Source organism: Monodon monoceros, unplaced genomic scaffold (genome assembly GCF_005190385.1).
Source record: "Monodon monoceros isolate NGI ecotype Baffin Bay Population unplaced genomic scaffold, NGI_Narwhal_1 Super_Scaffold_15, whole genome shotgun sequence".
Taxonomy (NCBI): domain Eukaryota; kingdom Metazoa; phylum Chordata; class Mammalia; order Artiodactyla; family Monodontidae; genus Monodon; species Monodon monoceros.
The window spans coordinates 69,464,482-69,489,479 of record NW_021703771.1 but is presented as its reverse complement, the minus strand read 5'-3'; the positions used below and the strand labels follow the sequence as shown (position 1 = coordinate 69,489,479).

Here is a 24,998-nt window from a genome sequence, read left to right as displayed (position 1 = left end):
GGTAACCTCTTGAAATAATTTATATTTATTATATAATTCTTAAGTACAACAAATGATTGTATAATGTAAAATTATTGAATCTGTCTAAAAAAATCTTATGACTAATGCACAACACACACATGCATATGTATACTTCTTGGGATTAGGGATATAGGGGATGAGTTTCTTACTCTCTAAGGGGTGTCTGTCACGGTCCATTGGTGGCATTTGTAGGTAAGGTTGCTTTCTTTTTCTCTGGCAGCTGTCTAGGTTATCAGTGTTGGTTAGATTCAGTATGAAGGTTTTCATTTTAGAGCTTCTGGTCAGAGACTTAACCTTCCACCATTGGCAGAGGGAAGGAACAATATGCATCCCTCCTGCTAGAGCAAGTGTTTTTGAGCTACGAAAATAACATGCAGTTTAGTGAACTCATATATTTTGGTCATATATGTGATTAGGGCACCTGCTGGCTCTGTTGACCCCACTTAACTGGTTGTGGGTTTCACATACCTGTAAGTTAAGCATCCATTTGAGTTGACACTGGATATAATTTGCATACATCTGGCTCTGATACCCCACCCACTTGGCTATAGTTTTGTGTTTATGTAAATTAAATAACCCTGCCATGTTGCTTCTGATGAGATATGGTATCCTTCACTGAGCACAGGCGGCTTCTGTGAGTTTGTACTGATAAAGTGCTATGTCCAGAACTAAGAGTTGTAATTCATACTTACAAATATTATAAATCCCTTTTCTCTGTCTACTTGTTTAATACACACTCATTTATATCTCACATATCTGAAGCATCAATATTCCAAGTCCTCTAGGCTTCTGTGATAACCCTTTCTTTTGATATTTAAGTAAAGTTGCTTGAATTCCCATCCCATATATTGAGGGATCTGACCTCTTTCCTCTGTGTTACCCAGCACCACCTTTTCTCAGCATATTTGGAAAAGTTGGGGTGTGTAGATGATTACCGTTTACCAATATCCACACCATCTCCCTGTGGGAGGATTATTCTTCTTTGCCCTGTTAAAGAAGTATACCTTTGTCACGTGGCTTGCTTTGGTCAATAAAGTGTAAGAGGAAATGATGTGTGTCATTTCCTGTTGTTTTGCCTCGCTTTTTTCTCTCTGACAAGAGATTACTATTGATGTTCTAAAAATGATTGCTCTGTCTGATGGTCCCAATATGAAGATATTGGCAATGTGAAGAAGAGCCCTTACTTAGTCAATCTACAATGAGCTCTAGCATGGGAGAGAAGTGCTTTTCTATGCCACTGCTAACTTAGATTTGTTTGTTATCACAGTATGTCCTAGGATCTAAAACAATGCCGGGCATTTGGCAGGTGTTCATTAAGTACTTGATGAATGAATGGACTTGAACAAGGCAATTTCCCGGTGTCTCGAACTAGTACAGTCATACTCTCTGTCTTCCCATCTTTGATGTGGTCCTGGACTAGTGAGTCTGTAGCACAGGATAGAAATGCACCATTGTCTTAAAGCAACATTTTTGTAAAAGATCTTTGAGGAAAAAACCTCATTATTTTCAGATTAAAACAGACATGCATATGATATGGAAGAGAACACAGATTCCACAGAAATTTTAAAAGGAAAAAATACAAGAATTTTTATGACAGTAGGGTTCTGCTTTAATCTATATCCTATAGATTATATATGCCAGTCTATATATTAGAAATGTTTGAGAAACCCTGATAATCTCTGAGTCTCACTTTCCTCCTCTGTGAAATACAGGGTTTGGACAAAGGAAGAGATGTCAGAGTCTCTTTAGGAGGAGCTGTGTGGTGTAAGCACAGTGGACTGAGAGCCAGAAGCTTTGGGCTCCAGCGCTTCCTTTGCTGCTGGTTAAGCATAGGACTCAGTCGTCATGGAATCTGCTAGAATCTCAGACTCAGGAAAAAATGTACTCACACGTCTGCTATCTGTCCCACGGGATTTTTTTTTTGAGGAATAATATATTTGAAAATACTTTGAAAATTATTAAGCTCTATTATCCCAATTGAAAAGTGATATGAAATTCTTGGCAATCTTTTCATTCAAATTTGAAGATTTTATTTATATTTTAAGTCCACTGGGTGGCAGTGTTTCACTTGTACTCTACTATAATTTTATAGTTTGCATTAATCTCAAAGAAAAGAATTTAATCACCATCTCATTTTCTCCCAACCTTATCTTTACCCTTTCCCATCCTGTGCACTCCCTATCTCCCAAAACAATTCTGAGAAACTGTTACCGTTTGTTTAAAAGTGATTTAATGACATATATGTGAGGACAATCGCAAAGGCTTAGCAATTTATGCAGAGCTTTTGCGTCTTTTGGGAAGAAGTGTTAGGTAACCTAATTTTGCTCAGATGTAGGTAAATTAGTTTGATGTAGGTAATTAAAATCAGTAAAATCACCTACAAATATCTTGCCACTGGCTTTTTTTGTGAATGCTTTAACAATTTTTTTCAATAAACTCATGTAGACGTTTTTGACTGATAATACCACTGATGCTTATTTTATCCTGTGTATCCTAAGATGATAAAGTTGTTATGCTGAATCTTTTGACGTCTATGACATGTTTGTGAAACATGTTGTCATGGTTCCATATCAGTTTACTTTGCGTCAGAATTTCTTAGAAAATTAATTCTACAAGATGAGTTAAATAGGAAAAGTATACTTGTAAAGCTTGATAAGTTATTCCTTGCTGACTTCTGTTGATATTAAGGCTTCCATATAAGTGATGGTCTAGGTCTACTAGAGTAGTCTTTCCCTGTAGCATGAAAAAAATATAAAGATTCTTTAGCAGTATAATGGATTGCTAGTTTTTAGTTGTAAGGAGACCATCAGTGCAGTTTTAAACTCCCGTAATCACTGCATTCTGTACAAGAGAAAGTAGCTGCTTTGAAACTTAGGCTGTTGAAAAGTTGCTTATAAAATGGTGTGGATAGAGAAATCTTATTTTTAAATGGCTGACATTTGATAGAAAATTTTAATAGTTTTGTGCCAAATAAACTGTTGCTGTTTTCACGGAGGAAAAAAATGTTAGATAGATGTCTAAACATGAATTGATACGTTAATGAAAATTTCATTTCTTTCTCTTATGGTCATAGTTATGAATCAAATTTCCTCTCTTCTAATATACAGGATAGTGATAAGCTGTTTGCACTGTGTGCATGAACATTTAAAAAAATTTTTTGTGGAAGATGATCCATAGCTTTTTACTGCTTATCGAAAGGATTTACGACCCACAGTAGTTAAAAAAAAACAAAACAAAACTGTGGTATTTCATCATCATTACATATTTTAAAGCAGGTTTAAAAATTGTTTTAGAAGTTTTACCTCATCAAATATCAATCCTCATTTGTACAAAGGGAAAAAATGGAGGAGCAGTGTATCTTAGTTAAGGATTTTAGAAAAACCTCTCAATTTCTTTGTCTACAAATTAGGAAACGACTGGCTGGCTAATAGATTAATTAGGTGGATTCATTGCAAGCTGAACAACTGAACCTAAAGTGCTCTGATTAATAAACCAGTAGGAACATGAGGGTGAATGCAACTGGCATTTCACAAGTCACTTTATTCTAGGTCCTTTCCTGCTAAATAATTTTATTAGTAATTTAGGAAGCATGCTTATCAATCTTGCTGATGAGAGAAAACTGGGAGAGAGAGTTGCTATTTCATTTGAGAGCAGCAGTCTTGAAAAATATTAAATCCCAAAGTAGGAATAAACCAGTGAGAAGAAATTAATAAAAGTCAAGTCTTGTATTTGCATTAGTAAGTTATTTTATAAAAATAGAGAACTAGAGAATTTGCTTTGAGAACAATTCAAAGTGAAAAGATTTGGGGGTTTCAATTAGTTTTGGTTTTAGGGAGAAGTTAGCATGGTTTGGAAAGAGATTGATCAGAATTTGTAAACTAGGTGAGCTGCTGGAAAAAAATGGGTGATCTTATCTTTGGAACATGTAGGTCTGGACAGAGCTGTTAAAACAATTTGGACTTATTTTAGGGGTATACCTGTTTTGCAAATCAGTAAACAGTTTTGCAAACAGACTAGGAGTGGAAGAGTTGTAAGAGAAGACTAGTCAAAAGTCCTTATTGAGTTGTTATTGAACACCAACTGTGGTAGGTCCTGGGTTAAATCTTTAAAAGGATCATCTGATTGGCTTTCCTCACAACCGCCCTATGAGATAGATAGTGCTACAATCCCTTTTCCACAAACAGGAAAACAGAGGCACAGATTGCTTAAATGACTTTCTTAATACTACTTACAAACAGTAAATGGTATAACATGGGATGGAGTCTGAGTCTGGACCTTGAGTCCATGCACTTAACTGCTATAATATACTGCCGTCCTGGGAAAGAGTATTATGCAGCCAACAGAGGAGACTTTGAGCAGAGTGGCCACTGTCATTACATGCTGCAGGCAGGTGAAGAAAGGTGAAAAATGAATCTGACATGAGGTGACTTCATTTAAAGTTTTTTTTCCAGTGGGGTGATGAGGGCAGATGCCAAATTGTAGGTCCCTGAAGACTGAACAGGGAAATGAGGGTATTTGTTGGGGACCAGCCTAGTTAGAAGAAAAAGCAGGTTATCAGAGAGGGCAGTGGGGCAGAGACTAAAGGAAAACTTGAAGAGGAAGGATGTGGAGAGATTTAAGGCTAGGAGTAGAAGGGAGGAGAGTCTGTGTGATAGCAAAGAGGTTATACAAGACAGGCACAGTCAAGAACTAGAGAGCCTGTAGTCTCTCTCTCTCTTTTTCTTTTTCTTTTTTTTTTTTTTTTGGGTGAGGGGATCGTGTGTGGGCAATTTTTAAGGTTTTAAAACCTTAAAATGCTTTTAGTTGATTTATTTTCCTGTTGATTTATTTAAAAATAGTTTACAATTAAAAATTTAATGCATTGGGTACTATTGAATTAAATCAGGTAGAGACAAGTGCTACCTAAAGAAATGTGGTTTATCTTCCAAAATGATCTGCTGGAGAAAGATGATGTGTTCCAAACCACTACCATTACCATCAGTGGCCTAATTAGCATTTGTTTTCCCCAGCTTTCCCAGGATAGCAGAAATCCTGATTTGTTTTGGTAGCAGTGGGATGAAACATTATTACTTTAATCAGTTATGGTACTCTTATTCATCTTGGCTAACAATTGGTCTAAGGATGACCGTGTTGCCTAGTTCTAGCTAATGAGATGTGAGAAGTCTTTTGGGTGAGGCTCCCAGGAAAGCTTTCAATTTCTCATGAAAAGGAACAAGGGCGCTTCACTCTTCTTCATGGCTAGTGGAGTGTCAGACATTATGTTTAGAGGTCACCCTTTGAACATGGGTTGACAAGCATGACAACAAAGTCAATGTGTGAAGGATGGCAAAGCAGACATTTAGAAGGCACTTGGTATTTCACCAGTTCTGGACTGCCTGGCTTTGCACCTCTTGTTACATGAGAGATATATGTGTATTTGTTGAAGTCACTGTTAGTCAGTTTTTCTGTTGCTTGTAGTCAGATGTAGGACTCAGAGAAGCAAAATTCTTTATCAACTCTTTCTTATACATGTGTAGTTTATGGCTTTGGTAAATTTTAAGATAATCTACCTAATTGACACTTTTCTTTTTACAGCCTATATGTATCATTAAAAAGGTTTTAATCTGGCTTATCAATTTCAGAAACAATTTAGTCTTTAAAACTGTTTGACCACTTTATTCAATTAGCTGTTCATTTCTAGTTTCTTTTCAGTAACTAGAGCAGTGCCTCTATGATGTTTACGTCAGCTGTATCTCTATACTATCAAAAAAATATTTTTGCCATGGAAGAAACCAAAGCATGAAGCAGAGATGGTTTTCACATCAGATCTAGATCAGCTAAAGGGAATGTCTCATTAAACCATTTAGTCCACATTCTAGAAAATCATAATTGAAGAGAGATTTCATGCCAAAGCATTTACTTACTATGAAACTACTAAAATGCCTGTCTGCTGGGTGAGCTGGGTTAGGATGGTGTTAAATGTAAAATAATCCTCAACGTTCTTCAGAGTTCCTGGGATGAATATGACTATTTTATGTTCTTTGCATCCAAATGTTGGACACTTGAGATATGGCTACTAGGGAAGGTATTGCCTTCTGCCTCAGCATTATTTGACTTAAAGTACACAAAGATAGGTGACATGAGAGCTTTTGTCGTGGGCTTCACAGTATGTCAAATGAAGTAGTGAAATTTGCTCAGAGGAATTTATGAGTCTAATATTAATATAGATGCTTTATTTTTATAGTGTGACTTGGATTTGTGTTCAGACAATGAAACACAATGAAATTTCTAGTCAATTCTGGGAGTGCTATGGAGAGAAAAATTGACCTGACAATTTAACAACAGAAGTCTAGACACTATTATAAAAATTATTTAAATGACAGTAGGAAAATCAACATTAAAAATTTTTAGAGAAATCAAATAAAAATACATTAAACATATGAATAAACATCTCTGCATGTGACTATAGAAAGTAAATGCAGTATGTAGAAATATATCCAATTATGCAGAGATGGAGCATTTTAATATTGCCATCTTGTTTAATCCCTTGAGTCATGGCATTATTAGCTACCAAAAGATTTGATCACTTCAAATCAGGTGGTCAAATCTTTTGGCTTCTCTCTAGATTATCATCACATTGAATGACTTATTAATAATTCAGTCTTGATGCTTTGAGTAAGCCTATTAAGAACAATATAAGTTTCAGATTTTCTCTAAAAATTATATAAAAAGGAGAGCTCTGTTATTGTATTTAATTTTAAGTGGAAGCATAATTGCCTGGTCATGACATTTTGGGGATGTTTTTAAAGAGAATCTTCAATCTCTGAGATGCTTCCCATTTTAAGATGTGTGTATCCTCATGAATCACTAATTAATGTAAATTGTCTGCAATAAAAAAAGTCTGACTTCCTAAATAATGGTTAGAAAAGTGGTAATTCTCTTTTCTGCTTTTCCAAGTCATGAAATCCAGTTGTTTTACAGTGCTTGCTTTAGAATTTGGTAAGTAATATGAACTCCCTATGAGTCCATATTATGTTGTCACTTTACCCACTGAAGTAAACATTTGTTCTTGTTATCTATTTTCTTCTTCGAATCATACTCATTCATACATTGTTGTGCTCTTTGTTATGTATCTAAAGCATACTCTGTTGTCATCACAGTTTGAGACCCATCCCCTTTATCACAAAACTTTTCTCAGTAGATGTAGCTCATACTGATATTCTATTTTAGTCTTCTATATCCATGTACACACCGCAAATCTATCATAGTTTCCTAGTGAGCCAATTACTCCTTAAAATAAATCTCAACATAGCATTCCAGTCATCATACACTGAAAAATGTCATTGGAGATGCAGCTTATTTGCAGTCCTTGAACAGTCTGCTCATGTATCAGTGTCCTGAGTAGTTTTTAAATTATTTTCAACATTTAGTTTAGTTTTGTTTCATTCACTAATTGCTTTGTGTAACCTTTGTCTAATCAACAATAGTCAATTCATTGTGACAATCATGTTTTAAATTTCATTTGTCTACCTCAGTTTACCACAGGACTCGATATACAACAAGCTCTCAATAATACTTGGATATTAACTGGATTAAATTCTAGAATGTTTCACATATATGAGTGCATTAGTCTGTTCAGACTGCTATAACAAAATACCATAGACTGGGTGCCTTAAATTACAGAAATTAATTTTCTCACAGTCCTGAAAGTTAGAAGTTCCAGGTCAGGGGGCCAGCAGATTTGGTTTCCGGTGAGGACTCTTTTCCTGGCTTGCAGATGGCTGCCTTCTCACCGTGTCCTTTCCTCTTTGCCTGCATGGAGAGAAAGATCTCTGGTTTCTCTTCCCCTTCTTATAAGGACACCAGTCCTATTGGTTTAGGGCCCCACCCATATGATCTCATTTAACTTGAATTCCCTCCCTAACAGCCCTATATCCAGCTACAGGCACATTGGGGATTAGAGCTTCAACACATAAATTTTGGGGGTACATAATTTAGTTCATAACAATGAGATATTAAATTATTAGTAAATCTTTAAGAAAAGAACTATTGAATTTTGCTTTTCCCATAACCATTTTAAAATTATATTTCTTCAACCTAGCTTGATCTAAGCCTCCACTTCACCTATATCTTCTTATAATCATGGAAATTTTCCCTTCTAATGTTTTCTGCTCTGTATGGTTTGGCAGGTGTTAAGTTTTTTTTTAAAATTCTTAGCTGGAACTGATCAAGCCTCTTTGGGGAGTTTTACCTAAAAGATCCCCTCTGGAGACTTGGTAGAGTGTGAACCCAAGGCTAAGCTTTATTAATCACTCCTGCTGTTCCTGTTTTCCGCACACCTCAAGCTCACCTTTGAGAGAACCAACACATCACACCTGCCTACTAAACAACCATCTCAAGGACTTTTGTCGTCTCATAGGATTTGAAGAATATATGAATCGTTTTAAGTCTGATTATTAATGAGAGCAAGTGAGGCCAGACCTATTATGTACAAAGCTTGGAGACCCCTGACTTGTGGTTCTATCAAGTAATTGTCTAAATTTTGACTGAAAGGGTTAGACAGTGTACAGATTTACAGAAAGGATGATGCTTATGTATCACATTTCAACTTACTATTGGCCATAAAAATAATGATCACCAATAATAATCAGTTTTTTACCTTGAAAGACAGTCACACACACATATACATATTTGCATGCACGCACGCACACACGCACACACATGCGCACACACACACACACACACACACACACACACACACACACACACACCCTGAGTCAGATGTTTGATTCGTTACCGTAATCATCCTGTCACATTTGATGTTTTCCTTTCTGGTCCTCCAAACTCTAGCCTCCTTAACAATAATATTTTCTTATCTATTGTAGAAAAACCTTATTATCTCTAAATCTAGTTCCTATTTTCATCATTGCTAAGTGTCTTTGTAGTCATTATAATTATTTTATTATTTATTTATTTCTTCATTTTAACATCTTTATTGGAGTATAATTGCTTTACAATGGTATGTTAGCTTCAGCTTCACAACAAAATGAATCAGTTATATATATACATATGTTCCCATATCTCTTCCCGCTTGCGTCTCCCTCCCTCCCACCCTCCCTATCCCACCCCTCCAGGCGGTCACAAAGCACTGAGCTGATCTCCCTGTGCTATGCGGCTGCTTCCCACTAGCTATCTACCTTACGTTTGGTAGTGTATATATGTCCATGCCTCTCTCTCGCTTTGTCACCGTTTACCCTTCCCCCTCCCCATAGCCTCAAGTCCATTCTCTAGTAAGTCTGTGTCTTTATTCCTGTTTCACCCCTAGGTTTTCCATGACATTTTTTTTTCTTAAATTCCATATATATGTGTTAGCATATGGTATTTGTCTCTCTCTTTCTGACTTACTTCACTCTGTATGACAGACTCTAGGTCTATCCACCTCATTACAAATAGCTCAATTTCGTTTCTTTTTATGGCTGAGTAATATTCCATTGTATATATGTGCCACATCTTCTTTATCCATTCATCCAATGATGGACACTTAGGTTGTTTCCATCTCTGGGCTATTGTAAATAGAGCTGCAATGAACATTTTGGTACATGACTGTTTTTGAATGATGGTTTTCTCAGGGTATATGCCCAGTAGTGGGATTGCTGGGTCATATGGTAGTTCTATTTGTAGTTTTTTAAGGAACCTCCATACTGTTCTCCACAGTGGCTGTATCAATTCACATTCCCACCAACAGTGTAAGAGGGTTCCCTTTTCTCCACACCCTCTCCAGCATTTATTGTTTCTAGATTTTTTGAAAACTCTTGGAGCTCTTTCCTGAATTTGTTGGATTGTTTTGTATTGGATTTTTCCTAGGAGTTATTTTAGCTTTAACTCTTGGCATGGCACTCGACTATATACACCTCCTATTATTTTAATGCAATATTATTATATAGAAACTGGACTTTTGTCTACATACCTACCTGAGTTAGTATAGAACTTTTTTCATACCCACAGGTAGTCATTGATTTCCTAATTTTCATTAGCCAAATTTCATTTTTTTACCATTAGCATGAAGTGTTGTCTACTTAACTCTTTGCATTTAAGGGTTTTGCGTTCCTATAATCAAATGAGATAAAAATCTTGTAAATCAAAATATTCTTCCTAAATCTTGTATTATTTATTATTTTCTTATTAGCTTTCCTTGTTTTCTTTCTTAAAATTTTATTTATTTATTTATTTATTTGCGGTACGCGGGCCTCTCACTGTTGTGGCCTCTCCCGCTGCGGAGCACAGGCTCCGGAAGCACAGGCTCAGCGGCCATGGCTCACGGGCCCAGCCGCTCTGCAGCATGTGGGATCTTCCCGGACCAGGGCACGAATCTGTGTCCCCTGCATCAGCAGGTGGACTCTCAACCACTGCACCACCAGGGAAGCCCCTTAAAATTTTATTTTGTTGTGTGTGTACAGATTCTGAAAGCTTGTAAAGACTGTATAATTACGTAAGTTAGATTTTAACTGTGGTCTTCCTCCTTATGACATCTATATATCTAAATATCTATACATCTATATATCTATGTATATCTATCTAAGTCCCTGTTCCTATAGATTGGGGAGGATGGAACCCTCTCTAAGATGCCTGTGTAGGAGGGAAGGTTTAAATCCTCCTGTAAGGATTTACATTTGCTTTCCTGCTTCTGCTCTGCTTAGCAGATAAAGCTTCTTGTTGCCCTGTTATACATCATCAACACAGGCAAGAAATTGAGTTTTTAAATAAATTTTCATTAATGGACTATCCTCTCTGTCTCTCCACGCAAGAAATTTGTGTGTGAATGCAGTAGGTTGAATTGAAGGTTGGGTGGGAGGAGTAGAGAGGAATATTACAGAAAGGCAAAAACAACTTTAAATTAAGTATTAAAATGCTTGCCTTTACCTGCTCTCTGGTGGTCTCATGACCAATGTGTTTGATTACTCACTTTATGTAGTTTGCCAGCTGCATCTTTCTCTCTTCTCTTTCTCCATCTCTTTCTCCATCTCACCTTTCCTTCTCCTTCTCAATCTTCACACCATTTTTCCCCATCTCTCCTTTGTTGATCGCACCTGTGTCCTCTATTCTATCATGCAGTTTACCTGTCTCCCATTGCTACTCCCAAACTCAGCTATTTTCTACCGTTGCATACTGCAATTTACCAAAGTGCTCAAGCGGAACAGGATCCACTCTCTCAAAGAGGCAGTTGGTTGAACAAAAAGATTTTTTGCATTTTAGTTTGTTTTGCTTTTGCCATTGGAACAGAAAATCAAAATACCAGAGTTGGTAATGATTATACCATATTTGTACAGCTTTATGCACCAATAGTTTCTGAAGTAGTAAGTAACAGATGGGGCATGAGAGAGATCTGATTTGGGTGAATTACTAGCTAAAATTAGAGATTAATGTGTTAGGTTCAAACTTGATGTTCATGTGCTGGAAATAGAAACTGCAAGGTAATTAAACTCCAAAGAGGATAGATTCAAATAAAATAACATATGCAAAATAATTAGAATTGTAATTTTAAGTAGACTACACTATCCAATAGATTTTGCTTGTCCAATATAATTTCAAGCCTTCTGAGTTTATAAAAAAAGTCATTTTTAACTTGAACTTTCAAACTTATAGAACTATTTAAAATAATGTGTTAGTCCAGATTTTTAAATTTTTGAGGTTTCTTACTTCTCTGTCTTTAATTGGAGTGCCAGAAAGCAGGCCTCTTACTCCTTCACATTTATTTGCTTTATTTTAACTTACCTAACTTGCTTCAGTGAACAAATAATATTATGGCCAAATCTGCTCTAAGGAAATAGGTGTTTATTGTTAATTAAACCAACCGTTTTCTACTTTTCTGCCAAGAACACGTTAGTTTATCCTGCCTTAGTGAGTTGTTTGTATGTTTATTTATTTTAAATTAATGCTAATGAATGACTGGCAATGGGCGGCTCTAATGGAACAGATAATTCACCTCCTACAAGCTCCCTCCCCACCCCCATCCCCCCCCCAAAGAAGCCACAAAGTTACTCCTTTAACCTTGTTACAACACAGCCAGCTGACTCCTTTATGAGGTAGAAGAGACCTGGAAAAGTCAACTGAACTTCTAGGCGTAAATGATTACTGTGGTAGTAAACAATGTGTTATACATTGTACTTTTAGGCCAGTCCTATGGAAAAGAAAGTGAGTTGGAAACTTAAAAATTCTCCAGTCTATTTGGAAAAAACAGACAAACCAAGATTTATTTATTTTTTTAATTAAACTTTTTATTTTGAAGTGATTGTATATTCACATACAATTGTAAGAAATAATACAGAAAGATCCTGTGTATCTTTTACCAGTTCCCTCAATGGTAACATTTTCATCACCACAGGGATCTCCCATGTTCCTGTTTTCTAGCCTCACCTACTTTCTTCCTTCCCCAACCTCTAACCCCGGGCAACCACTAAACTGTTCTCCATCTCTATAATTTTTTTTTTTTTATTTCAAGAATGTTATATAAATGGCATTATACAGTATGTGGAATTGGCATTTTTTTCACTCAGCATAAGTTTTTGGAGATTCACCTAGGTTATTGCATTATCAATAGGCCATTCCTTTTTTTGGCTAAATTATGGTATCCGATGTACCACAGTTTGTTAAATCATTCAGTCACTAAAGACGTCTTAACACTTTTTCTGTGTTTTGTTTTGTAGATTCCACATTTAAGTGAGATCATATAGTACTTGTCTTTCTCTGTCTTATTTATTTCACTTAGCATAATGCCTTCAAGGTCCATCCATGTTGGACTGATACTTTTGGCACCATATAGTTTCCCTCCCTATCTCTGATTTTCTTTGCTCTGAGGTTCTACTTTACATGATAATAATATAACCATTTCTGCTTTCTTTTAATTAATGTTTGCATGGTGCATTTTTTTCTATACTTTTACTTTCCACTTACCTGTATAATTTGAAGTGAGTTTCTTCTGGGCAGCAAATAGCTGGTTCACTAAAAAAACATCTATTCTGACAATCTCTGTATTTTAATGTGTATTTATTTAGACAGTTTACATTTAACGACATTATTGGTATGTTAGGACTTAAGTTTGCTATTGTATTTTTTGTTTCTGAGGTTTTTTTTTCTCTCTCTCTGTTTCCTTTCTCTGCCTTCTTATGGCAATATGGTTCATACTTAAACATTTTTTAGAATTCCGTTTTGATTTACCTACATTATACAAACATAACTTGTCATAGTTAACTGGTTTCATCATTTTGACAGTTTAAATGAATTGGAGGAATCTTATTTCCCTCTTTATTTCTTTGCCTTTCTCCATATAACTGCCTTAAATATTTCTGCTACATCCATGTAGGGCCACATCAGAGAGCATTGTAATTTTTATTAGAAACTCACGAGGAGAAAGAAAGTCTATTGTATTTACCCATATTTTCTTACTGTGTTCTTCTTTCCTGATGTTCAACAATTTCCTTTCTGTTTATAGAGATCTTCTGTTTAGCCATTTTTTTTGAGAAGCCTACTGACATTAGAATGGTTGTTTTCCTAAATTGTTATTTTTCTCTGGCTACTTTCAAGATTTTTCTTTGCATTTAGTTTTCAGAAATTTAATTATGATGTGTTGTGGCATGGATTTCTTTTTGTTTACCCTGTTTGGAGTTTGTGCAACTTCCTGAACCTGTAGATTTATGCTTATTGGCAAATTTGGAAAGTTTTGAGACATTATTTTTCTCAAATATTTTTCCACCATACCCTCTTTCTCATCTCTTTTTAGGACTCCATCTTTTGTTATAGTCTCACAGGTCCCTAAGTCTCTGTTCTTTTTTTTTTTTTTAATCTGTTTTCTCTCTGTTGCTTAGATTGGGTAATTTCTGTTGTTCTATCTTGCAGCTTGCTAATTCTTTCCTTTGTCCCCTCCATTCTGCTCTCCCCTGAAGTTATTATTTCAATTGTTAATACTGATATTTTTCAGTTCTAAAATTCCATTTAGTTCTTATTTCCATCTTCTATTTCTTTGCTGAGACTTTGTGATTTTTCATTTGTTTCAAATGTGTTCAGTGGATTGTTGAAGCTTAAAATCTTTGTCAGATAGTTCTAACATCTCTGTCATCTTGATGTTAGCATCTTTTGAGCTTTTCTTTTTTCATTCAGTTTGAGATCATTGTGATTCTTGATATAATGAGTGACTTTGTATTGAAACCTCGACATTCTGAGTATTATATAATGAGACTGTACATCTTATCAAACCCCTTTTGGTTTAACTGGGTTCCTCTGATGCTGCTCCAGCAGGAGAATGGGGGTATCACCTCATTACCCAGGTTCCTCACCCCATCTGCATTGAGAGCTGAAGGAATTGGACTCCTTATTACTACTGAATGGGGTGGGAGTTCCTGCTCTCCCCTACACCTGCACTGATACCTCCCTGGCTGAGAGAGATAGATGTGTCTTGTTACTTCTCCTAAAACATGTATGTGTAAAAATGAATAATTCAGAAAACTAATTCTAGGAATGAAGAATTCTTAGGAAGTCAATGTTACATACATACTTTTGCTTGAACAGTGTAATTTATGTATATTTGAGCTCCTTGATAATTAAATTTATTTAAGTTACAACATTTAAATTGTTGTAAGCCTCTTATACTGAACAGTAGGAGCCATAGATATTATTCTTTTATTACTAAAAAGTAATACCTTCCCTTTGTAGCAAATCCAATGGATTCAAAATAGTTGAAAGTAGTCCTTCCATCCCAATTACATTCTTCAGATGTAACTACTGTTAACAGTCAGACATGCATCCATCAAGTTTTTAGTCTATGTTTACAGTTTCAATCATGCTCCCCCACCTCATTTACTCACTTCTAGTTTTCCTCTCCAGCTTCTCTTTCTGTGCCTCCTTTGTAAGCTAATCCCTCTGTCCAGCTTTTAAATGTTGAGATGCTTTTAAACTTGGTTCTAGAAGGCTTTTCTTCTCAATCAATATTGTTTTTCAAGGCTTCCCTGGTGGCGGAGAGGTTAGAATCTGCCTGCCAATGCAGGGGACATGAGTTTAAGCCCTGGTCCGGGAAGATCCCACGTGACATGGAGCAACTAAGCCCGTGCACCACAACTACTGAGCCTGCACTGTAGAGCCCGTGAGCCAAAACTACTGAAGCCCGCACACCTAGAGCCCGTGATCCGCAACAAGAGAAGCCACCACAGTGAGAAGCCCATGCACCGCAACGAAGAGTAGTCCCCGCTTGCCGCAACTAGAGAAAAGCCCTTGCGCAGCAATGAAGACCCAACACAGCCAAAAATAAATGAATAAATAAAAATTAAAAATAAAAGAATGTATAAAGTATTGTTTTTCTTTGTGACTCACCTATATCCTTGTCTCAATTACCATCTATACTTAGATGACTCATAAACTTATTTTTCTAGTTTAGATCTCTGGTCTGAGTGTCAAATCAATAACTCTAACTCTCTACTTGACATCTCCTTTTGTATCTAAATAGCACTTCAAGCCCCAAATGCCAAAACCAGATTGATGATCTTTCCTTGCAACTCTTCCAGATTTCACATCTCAGTGACTGGTACCACTATATATTGAGTTGTATTTGCCAGAAGCCTAGGAGTCATTATTGGTTCCCTTTTTTCTTCACCTCCCATATCAAATTAATCACCAAGTCCTGTGGCTTTTCCCTGCTGAATCTTCCCACTCCTTTCCATTTCTACATCCAAGCTTTTACCATCTCTTTCCTGGGTTAATGCAGTATTTTCCTAAATGGACTTTCTATTTCTAATCTCATTGTGCTTGAATTAATATTTTACTCTATAACCAGAGAGATATTTTCAAAATAAAAATGTGGTCATGTCACCTGTCTGCTTAAAATATTTTAATGTTTCATTGCTCTTATGGGAAATACCTAAATCTTTAACATGACTTAGTATAATGCCTGTCATATAGTGAACATTCAATAAATATTTGTGGAAAAATGTATAGATGAACTTATGTAGTTTACAGTATTGCTATTAAAATAGTATTGCCACACACACGTATGCATCTATGTATCTTTCTTTAATCTTATATTTCTGTTGGATATACTTCTAGAAGTGAAATTGCTAGTATAGTTTTATTTTCATCTATTAAATATCAAGGTTAATAGGGCAGTTACAAGGTGTAGTGCCTTGTAGCCATCAAGAGAAAAAGAGGAGTCTGAGCTGGGAAGATCAATGATGATGTATTAAAGGAGCCATCCTGTACCTTCTATCTGATGGAAGGGAGTTACATTCTAAAGAAATGCCCAATGACTTAAGGATTTTTTAAAAGAGATTTTATGCCAAATAACCTTAGGTAAAATGTTTTGTAAGATAGAGCAAGGAACAAATGAGTCGAATTTTCATATTCATAATAAATGTGACTTTTCCCGTTTTATTTTGCTTACATGTTTTTCTTATAAATGACAATATATGGAAATTAGGTAATTTAAGGAAAAGAATTATTTGAAATGGGGTGGTCACATAAGGGCTAATAAAAATAATGTACAAATTACAATTTTCATAGAAATAAAAGGTCTGTTTACTAGTGTAGTTGATACTGGGGAGAATTGTGATATCGGCAAGTAGTGTTTTCAGAGACATGTTCTTCTGTCTCTGCCTCTTTTGCTCCACTCACTGGAAAGAGGATGTGTGTCTTGGTGCTTGTGAAGTAGGTGGAAAACAGCATGAAGGTGTCAGGTGCCTGAAAGTTGGGGTCTAGGGGTATCAGTTTACTGATAGCTCTGCACTTATTAGTTCTGGACAAGCTAGTTAATCTCTGTGATACTTAGTTTTCCCATTTGAAGATAATACTAACCACTGATTTACATGCAAACTGGATTGGATGTGATATTTGTTTTATTAATGTGTTTTTTAAAATTGATTGCTTAAGCTGATACTGAAACACTTTATTACTGATTTTAGTCATAAATTTGCATACCAGGAAGATAAAAGTATGCAGCGCAGGGACATTAATGGCTTTAAAAACCCTTTTCAGCAGCTTATCAGGCTACAAAATGACTCACAACAGGCTCTTAAGGCACTGAAAGGTCCCAAGAAATTCTGAGTTAATATGCTTTTGGAAATATTCGTGTATTCAAAGGGAGCATAGGACTCTATGTAATTCGTAAGTGACTCTACAAATTGTTACTGTGTTCCCTGTTACTCTAGTCTATTTTTGTTTATACTGAAATCTGTAGATTATGCAGCTTTGTATTTATTTTCATCTTACTATTAATTTTGCATCAGCAACTCTGTGGCTGTTTAAGCAAAACATTGATGTAATTGTTTTGTTTGTCATTTCTTCTTGTTCTAGGCAATGGGCCTCACCACGACCGTTGCTGTATTTATAATGAAAACAACTTGGTGGATGGTGTTTATTGTCTGCCAATAGGACACTGGATTGAGGCCACTGGGCACACCAATGAGATGAAGCACACAACAGACTTCTATTTTAATATTGCAGGCCACCAAGCCATGCATTATTCAAGGTAAAAATAGTGCCATGTTTATAAGCATAGAAGTAGGACAAGGGTAGCATTAGGACAATGGAAGTATTCACTGTGTGTAAAACTGCAGTATCTCCCTTTGGAGGGTTATATAGGCCTGCAGTGCTTTGAGGAGGTAAATTACAGTGAATTACTGTGTGAGATTTTCTGGTTCTAGATGTGAAGGATCCTTTTTATAGAATTCTTTTATTAAGTATACACCCTGGCATCAACATATTTTGACCAGACAGTACTTTACCAATCTTTGTACTTACATAGTGGATTAAAAATAAAAACCAGACTAAAATATCATAAATCAGCATTTGTATCTTTTATGCTTCAGACCAGCTGTGAAACAAAAATTGCTGTCTCTTTATAAAATATTATCCAAATAAACATGTGAAAATCTAGACATCAAACTAGATAGGATGTGATCATCTGCTCTATTACTGGGAGGGCTAAAAAGTGCCTTCGGTTTTTTAAGTAAAAATAAAAGAAACATTTTTCATTTTCACCAAGAACTTTATTGAACAACGTATTCACCCTTTTGTTCCACTACCTTCTGCCATTTTTCAGGCAGCTTCATAATTCCATCTTCCCAAAACTTTTTATCTTTTTGAGCAAAGAACTGTTCCAGGTGCCTTTTACAGTCTTCCAGGGAACTGAAATTTTTTCCATTAAGAGAATTTTGTAAAGACCAAACTAAATGGAAATCCAAAGGTGCAATGTCTGGTGAATACGGCGGATGAATCAGAACTTCCCAGCCAAGCTGTAACAGTTTTTGCCTGGTCATCAAAGAAACACGCGGTCTTGCATTATCCTGATGGAAGATTACGCATTTTCTGTTAACTAATTCTGGACACTTTTTGTCAAGCGCCACTTTCAGTTGGTCTAATTGGGAGCAGTACTTGTTGGAATTAATCGTTTGGTTTTCTGGAAGGAGCTCATAACAGAGGACTCCCTTCCAATCCCACCATATATACAACATCACCTACTTTGGATGAAGATCGGCCTTTAGTGTAGTTGGTGGTGGTTCATTTCGCTTGCCCCACAATCTCTTCTGTTCCACATTCTTGTACAGTATCCACTTTTCATCGCCCGTCACAATTTGTTTTAAAAACGGAATGTTTTCATTATATTTCAGTACAGAATTGCATGAGGAAATATGGTCAAGAAGGTATTTTTGCTTAACTTTAATATGTGGAACCCAAACATCAAAGCGATTCCCATAACCAAGCTGGTGCAAATGATTTTCAACGCTTGATTTGGATATTTTGAGTATGTTGGCTATCTGCCACGTGGTATAGCATTTATTGTTCTCAATTATTGTTTCAATTTGATCGCTATCAACTTCAGCTGGTCTACCCGACCGTGGAACATTGTCCAGTGAGAAATCTCCAGCACGAAACTTCGCAAACCACTTTTGACACATTCAGTCAGTCACAGCACTTTCTCCATACACTGCACAAATCTTTTTGTGCATTTCAGTTGCGTTTTTCCCTTTCTTGAAATAATAAAGCATAATATGCCGAAAATATTGCTTTTTTCTTCCATCTTCAATATTAAAATGGCTACACAAAAATTCACCAATTTTGATGTCTTTTTTAAAAATTCATGCTGATATGACAGCTGTTATGTAGAATCTAACAAAATTGTTTCGAATGAAGTTAAAGACAACTAAACACTACTAGGGCCATCTTACGGAAAAAAACGAAGGAACCTTTTGACCCACCCAGTATTTATTAATAGATTTATTTTTATTTGTCTATTTAATTATTATACCAACAATATGTGCCAAAATACAAATTCAAACACCAAAGAGGCTGCTAAATGAAAAGTAAGTTTCAATATACTTTCCTTCATTCCCACTCACCAGAAGTGATTATTTTTAACCATTTTATGGTTAGTTTTTCTGGAACTTAAATCCAAGTCTTAAATAATATGCATATACTTTATTTGTTAATATGTCAGTTTAAAAATAGCTTTTGATTCCCCTCTATGACATGAGAGAAATTTAGCTCACTTATCTTCTCTCCCCACTTCCAATCCCTACCAAGCTCATGGAAAAAATTCTTTTGTTATTTAGCTTCATAAAAATTCTATTTCTTGACTCGTACGTTTTTGACAGTGCCCCTTGATTTCCTACTGTGTAAGATAAGAGAGTTACTGCCCCTATATCTTCCTCCACATCTGCTTCCACCCATTAACTCCTGTTTTTCATTACTTTTACATTTCCAAGGGTTATAGAACTTAGATTTAATTTAGCAAATATAAATGAGTCTTTCATACTCAAGGTGTACGTGTGCATGTTTGATGAATCTAGTAGATCTACAAGCTTTATTAGGAAGAGAAGTCTGCCGCTCCCCCGCGTCCGCACCTCCTCTCATTTGGGCTGTCCACAGGCAACCGCTTTCACATCTTTAAGCTGATTATTTGCTAATTACTTTCAGTTAAATGATAAATAATATGATTATATTACTGCTTGATTTTAGTTTTTGGTATTATTTATTGATTTCACACCTGAAAAATGAAAATGTAGCTCTTTTTTCTTCCCCTTCCCCCACAAACCTCAGTGACATCCTTCTGTTGTTCAACCCTCCCAACATAGTTATGCCATCATTCTGATGAGATTGGTATGCCACATGTTTATTTGTATGCCTGTGTAAATTCCGCTTAACACCCCCTAACTGTTCACACATGTCTAAGTCTTCTTTGAAGAATGTGTAGCTTTCTGGTTTGCTGCCGAGTAGTTGAAGCCTTTATGGCTCCTAACCCTTTATGTCTGAGCTGAGTTTCCCTCCCCCCCACTCTGGAGAAGCTGTCAGAATCTTCATTTTCAATATTATGAAATTTCATAATGGAATGTCTTGATGTGGTTACTTTTTGTGCATTTTGCTAACCTCTCAGTGAGTAGATTTTTTAATTCTGTAAATTCTGCAAATTCTGCAATTTCAAATGTTTAAAGGTAAATTGCTCGAATTATTTCTTTGATGATTTATTTCCCTTTCTGGACCTCCTATTACTTAGATATTGGAAACTTGGTCTGAGTATTTTATATGTTGCATATCTTTGGGGTTTTTTTTTTCTCTCCTTTCTAACAGATTTTCTCAACTTACTTAATCATCCATCACTACTATTTAGTTTTTTTTCCCCCAATTAATTAATTTATTTATATTTGGCTGTGTTGGGTCTTCGTTGCTGTGCGAGGGCTTTCTGCAGTTGCGGTGAGCGGGGGCCACTCTTGATCGCGGTGCGCGGGCCTCTCTGTCGTGGCCTCTTCCGTTGCGGAGCACAGGCTCCAGACGCGCAGGCTCAGTGTTGTGGCTCACGGGCTTAGTTGCTCCGCGGCATGTGGGATCTTCCCAGACCAGAGCACGAACCCGTGTCCCCTGCATTGGCAGGCAGATTCTTAACTACTGCACCACCAGGGAAGCCCTACTATTTAGTTTTTTATTGTTGCTATCATTTTTGTTTTCTGGGAGCTCTTCATTTAATTATCTGAGTGTCTTCCAGTCCAGAGACTTGTTTAACCTTCCCCAGAGAATAAACCTCCAGTCTTTTGTCAGGACTGGGGAGGGAAAGTGTCCCAGCTGAGGAGAGTGGGAAGATGAATCTAAGGGTCTGGCTGCGTTCTAAACAGACTTGCCAGTTTCCCTTATTCTTTTCACCCACATCCAGAAGTACCTGGAAATCCCAGTTTCTGAGCCTGTTGGGGATTCTGTAGTGTAATTCCAGACAGTTCTCAGCTTTCTCCACTGTTGGCCTTAGGACTTAGTTTTTCTCAGTCTGCTAAATTTTTCAGTAATCAACCAATTGCTTTACAGTTTCCACAATTTTTTTTTGTTATCTTTGCTCCTGTTCTCTCTTTCTTGGGTTTTTATGTATTTAATTTTCTACAAAATCTCTTTATGCTTGTTTTAAAGGGATTTGGTGAAAGTTAGATGTGTAAAATCAAATTTTCTGCAATAAAGTCAAAGTGAAATAAAGTATTAAAAGTGTCTAACATAAAACTTCGTAAAGTGTAGCTCAATAAATAGTAAATACATTCTTTATTTCTAACATTTAGTTTGTATTGTGTTACTCTGACCCAGATAAGATTCTACCATGTTAGAATGAGATTTTAAAAATCAATGTGTACTTCCATATTCAGCCTATACTTGATATCAAACTACATCTTCCTCTTCAATAGATTTTTTTATGCAAAAGAATGAATGTTTGCATTAAAGACACAGATAACTAATTTAATTAGACTTTAGTGGAAAGGGGCTGTATCTTCTGTATCTTGAAAAGGTTTATTGCCAATTAAACGCATTTCAAGAGCCATAAATTAGACTTTATGAAGGGCACACTTATATTCTTATAAAAATATTACAGTTTAGAAAATGTATTATAAAAGCTCGTTTATTGTTTGCAGCCTCTTTGGCTTATAAAGAAAAGATATACAGTAATTTTCAAACCTCAAAATTATTTTATACACTGTAGAACAATACTTTCACACATTTTTGATACTGTTTTGTCTAGCACATTTTCCAAATGAATGGGATTAATTACTTTCGAGAAAGAGTGAGGAACTTGGTGCCAGCCCAGCTCTCTTATTTACTACAGGGCAACCTTGGGACAATCCTGTAACAGTTCTGAATTTCAGTTTCCTGATTTGCAAAGTGAGTTGGTTAAACTAGATGAATACTGAAGTCAGTTCTGGAAATAATCAAGGATTAAAGTTAATTTAAAAAGCTAAGCCTTATTCAACATTTTGCCAATATATTATATTGACTTAACAGTGACTATACTCCATATCAGCTTCTTTGGTTTCAGATTCAGCCGTCAAATGCCTGCAATCCAGTGCTGCCTCTAGGTGGCACTTTCCTTCATTTTTGTAGCCCAGGACATACATTCAGTCCAACACTACAGAAATACTTGGAAATATACATACGTTATAGTCATTTTACAATTAATCCCTAATAAGTATGTAAATACTTATTATAAAATGATATTTTACATTGCTTATATTCATAATCAAATTTTGACAGGAGATCTCTTTTGGACTAAATACAGAAAAATCACAAAATTCTGTGTGCCGCAGGACCTAATTACATTGTCCTGCTTCTGTAGTTCACAATCAAGAAATTACTGGCCAAAGGACGAATCTAATTTCAGTTGTTATTTGCATCTGATTGAATGATTTGAGATTTTTCTAAACAGTAAAACCAAGATTATAATTGTTCATCCTACTAGGAAAGGAAAACAGCATAATCTTCCTTCTTACTGAGTTCTTCTGATCGGGCAATGATTTTTATTGAGTATTAATTGAGTGTGTGAGATTTCCTTGAAGAGTTCCTTTTCCCTAAATAGATAATGCTGTTCATATTTTATGAGGTCAACTTAATTGATGGATGTCCCCTTTTTCATATGATTAAAATACATTTTTTTTTTTGCGGTATGCGGGCCTCTCACTGTTGCGGCCTCTCCCATTGCGGAGCACAGGCTCCGGACGCGCAGGCTCAGCGGCCATGGCTCACGGGCCCAGCCGCTCCGCGGCATGTGGGATCTTCCCGGACCGGGGCACGAACCCGTGTCCCCTGCATCGGCAGGCGGACTCTCAACCACTGCGCCACCACGAAAGCCCTAAAATACATATTTTTATATAAAACATTTAAATATATTAAAATAGATTATATATTTTATATTATGTATAGTTACATTGGGATGATTTATTTTCAGTATCATACAAAAAATTAGTGATAGATATTAGCATCCTAATGGTAATATGAACTAATTGTAAACATACCCCTTAATTCTTGTTTCTTAGAAGTTATTTAAAACATATTTGCTAAAGTTTATGGAGAAGTCAGTTTTTGCTGATAGTGCTGTTGTGGGTTCAGTACAATTATAAAGGAAGCAGCTGGATCTTTGCTGCCTTTATATTATCAACAGCATTGTTATTTAAATTATGATTGAAATGTCTCTGTCAGGCCAATGAGAGAGAAGCTTGATTAAAGGAGAGAACTTGGTTGTCAGATCTCAGATTGTGTCTATAGGAATGGTAGTAAGAAAAAGGGAATATTCTATCATATAAGTTAAGCAATTTGGATTCCTAAGTCATTATGGGGGGAAAACTTGGCAATTTTACTATAAAAATATGAATTTTTACTACAAAAGAGAGCAGAGAAACAAGGAAATTTAGGATAGGGGAAAGTAATTTATAAGGTGGGTGCTGTTAAAGAATGTTTGGATGTTAATGACAATGATGTCATAGAGTGGAGAAAAATTAATGATTAAGAGGAGAAAGGGGAGAGTCATAGGGGCAAAATCTTTTTGTAAACAAGAGTGATCTGAATGCAGGAGAACAAAGAGTTCATCCATGGTCCTTGAGGAAGCAGAGAACTGGCATGGGTGCAGGTATGTCAGCGAAGTAGTGAGGGCATGTGGAAGTTCAGTTTCTGATTTCTTCTCTCATTTTTTTTTTTTACCATCTTTATTGGAGTATAATTGCTCTACAATGGTGTGTTAGTTTCTGCTTTATAACAAAGTGAATCAGCCATACATATACATATATCCCCATATCTCCTCCCTCTTGCGTCTCCCTCCCACCCTCCCTATCCCAGCCCTCTAGGTGGTCACAAAACACCAAGCTGATCTCCCTGTGCTACTTGGCTGCTTCCCACTAGCTATCGATTTTACATTTGGTAGTGTATATATGTCCATACCACTCTATCCCTTCGTCCCAGCTTACCCTTCCCCCTCCCCGTGTCCTCAAGTCCATTCTCTACGTCTGCGTCTTTCTGATTTCTTCTCTTTTCTCCATGAAATAGGAAGCAAGGTCATCAGATGAGAGTGAGAAGAGAGAAGAATTTTACGTTTGAATGAGATATATAGACTGGGTAACTAATGGAATGTGAACGTACTGACTCATGAATTTTTATTTTTACAAGACTCTCCCAATTCCAATATTACAGTGACTATGACAAACAAAGAAGTTATTCTCTCATTTTAAATGAGTACAGAAGACAGACAGAATATTTTTGACAGTTTTCTGTGTGACTCTAGCCAGATCAGAAAGAAGTCTAAGTAATATGCTAAAATGGAGGCTTTGTAGATTGGGAATTATATGACATATTTTTCAGAGCTAGAATTAAATTTATTATGCTGGCCATTATGGAAGGTCCACTTCTGGAAGAACAATGGATCTATTTATATTGGAGTCAGTGAACACATTGGGGAATGCTCCTTTCTTGTTTTCAAGGGGTTGGTATATTTCTATCACTTTGCCAATCCCTGTGATCATTTAAATTGACTGAAAATGATTAGTTTCTTAGAATATAGTCTCATCTTTGGTTGAACAGAATGCAAAGATTATGAAACCCGTGGAGGAGGGGTCAGTGAAGAAAGAGTAGTGAAAATGCATATGTTACATACTAAATAAGATAATCAGTTTTCCTGTTGACTATTTCTATATCGTAAAGGTCCTATAATGACTTGTACGTTTACGGACGTT

General features: G+C 36.1%; 1 protein-coding gene across 1 annotated transcript in view; it reads left to right on the top strand.

Moving 5' to 3' along the window:
- The window catches only part of EPM2A (EPM2A glucan phosphatase, laforin), a 105,977-nt gene that overhangs the window by 39,944 nt on the left and 41,035 nt on the right, over window positions 1-24,998 (top strand). Inside the window, exon 2 of the mRNA XM_029223377.1 lies at window positions 17,332-17,506. Within this exon, the coding sequence (XP_029079210.1) occupies window positions 17,332-17,506 (175 nt within the window). The remainder of the gene's footprint in view (window positions 1-17,331; window positions 17,507-24,998) is intronic.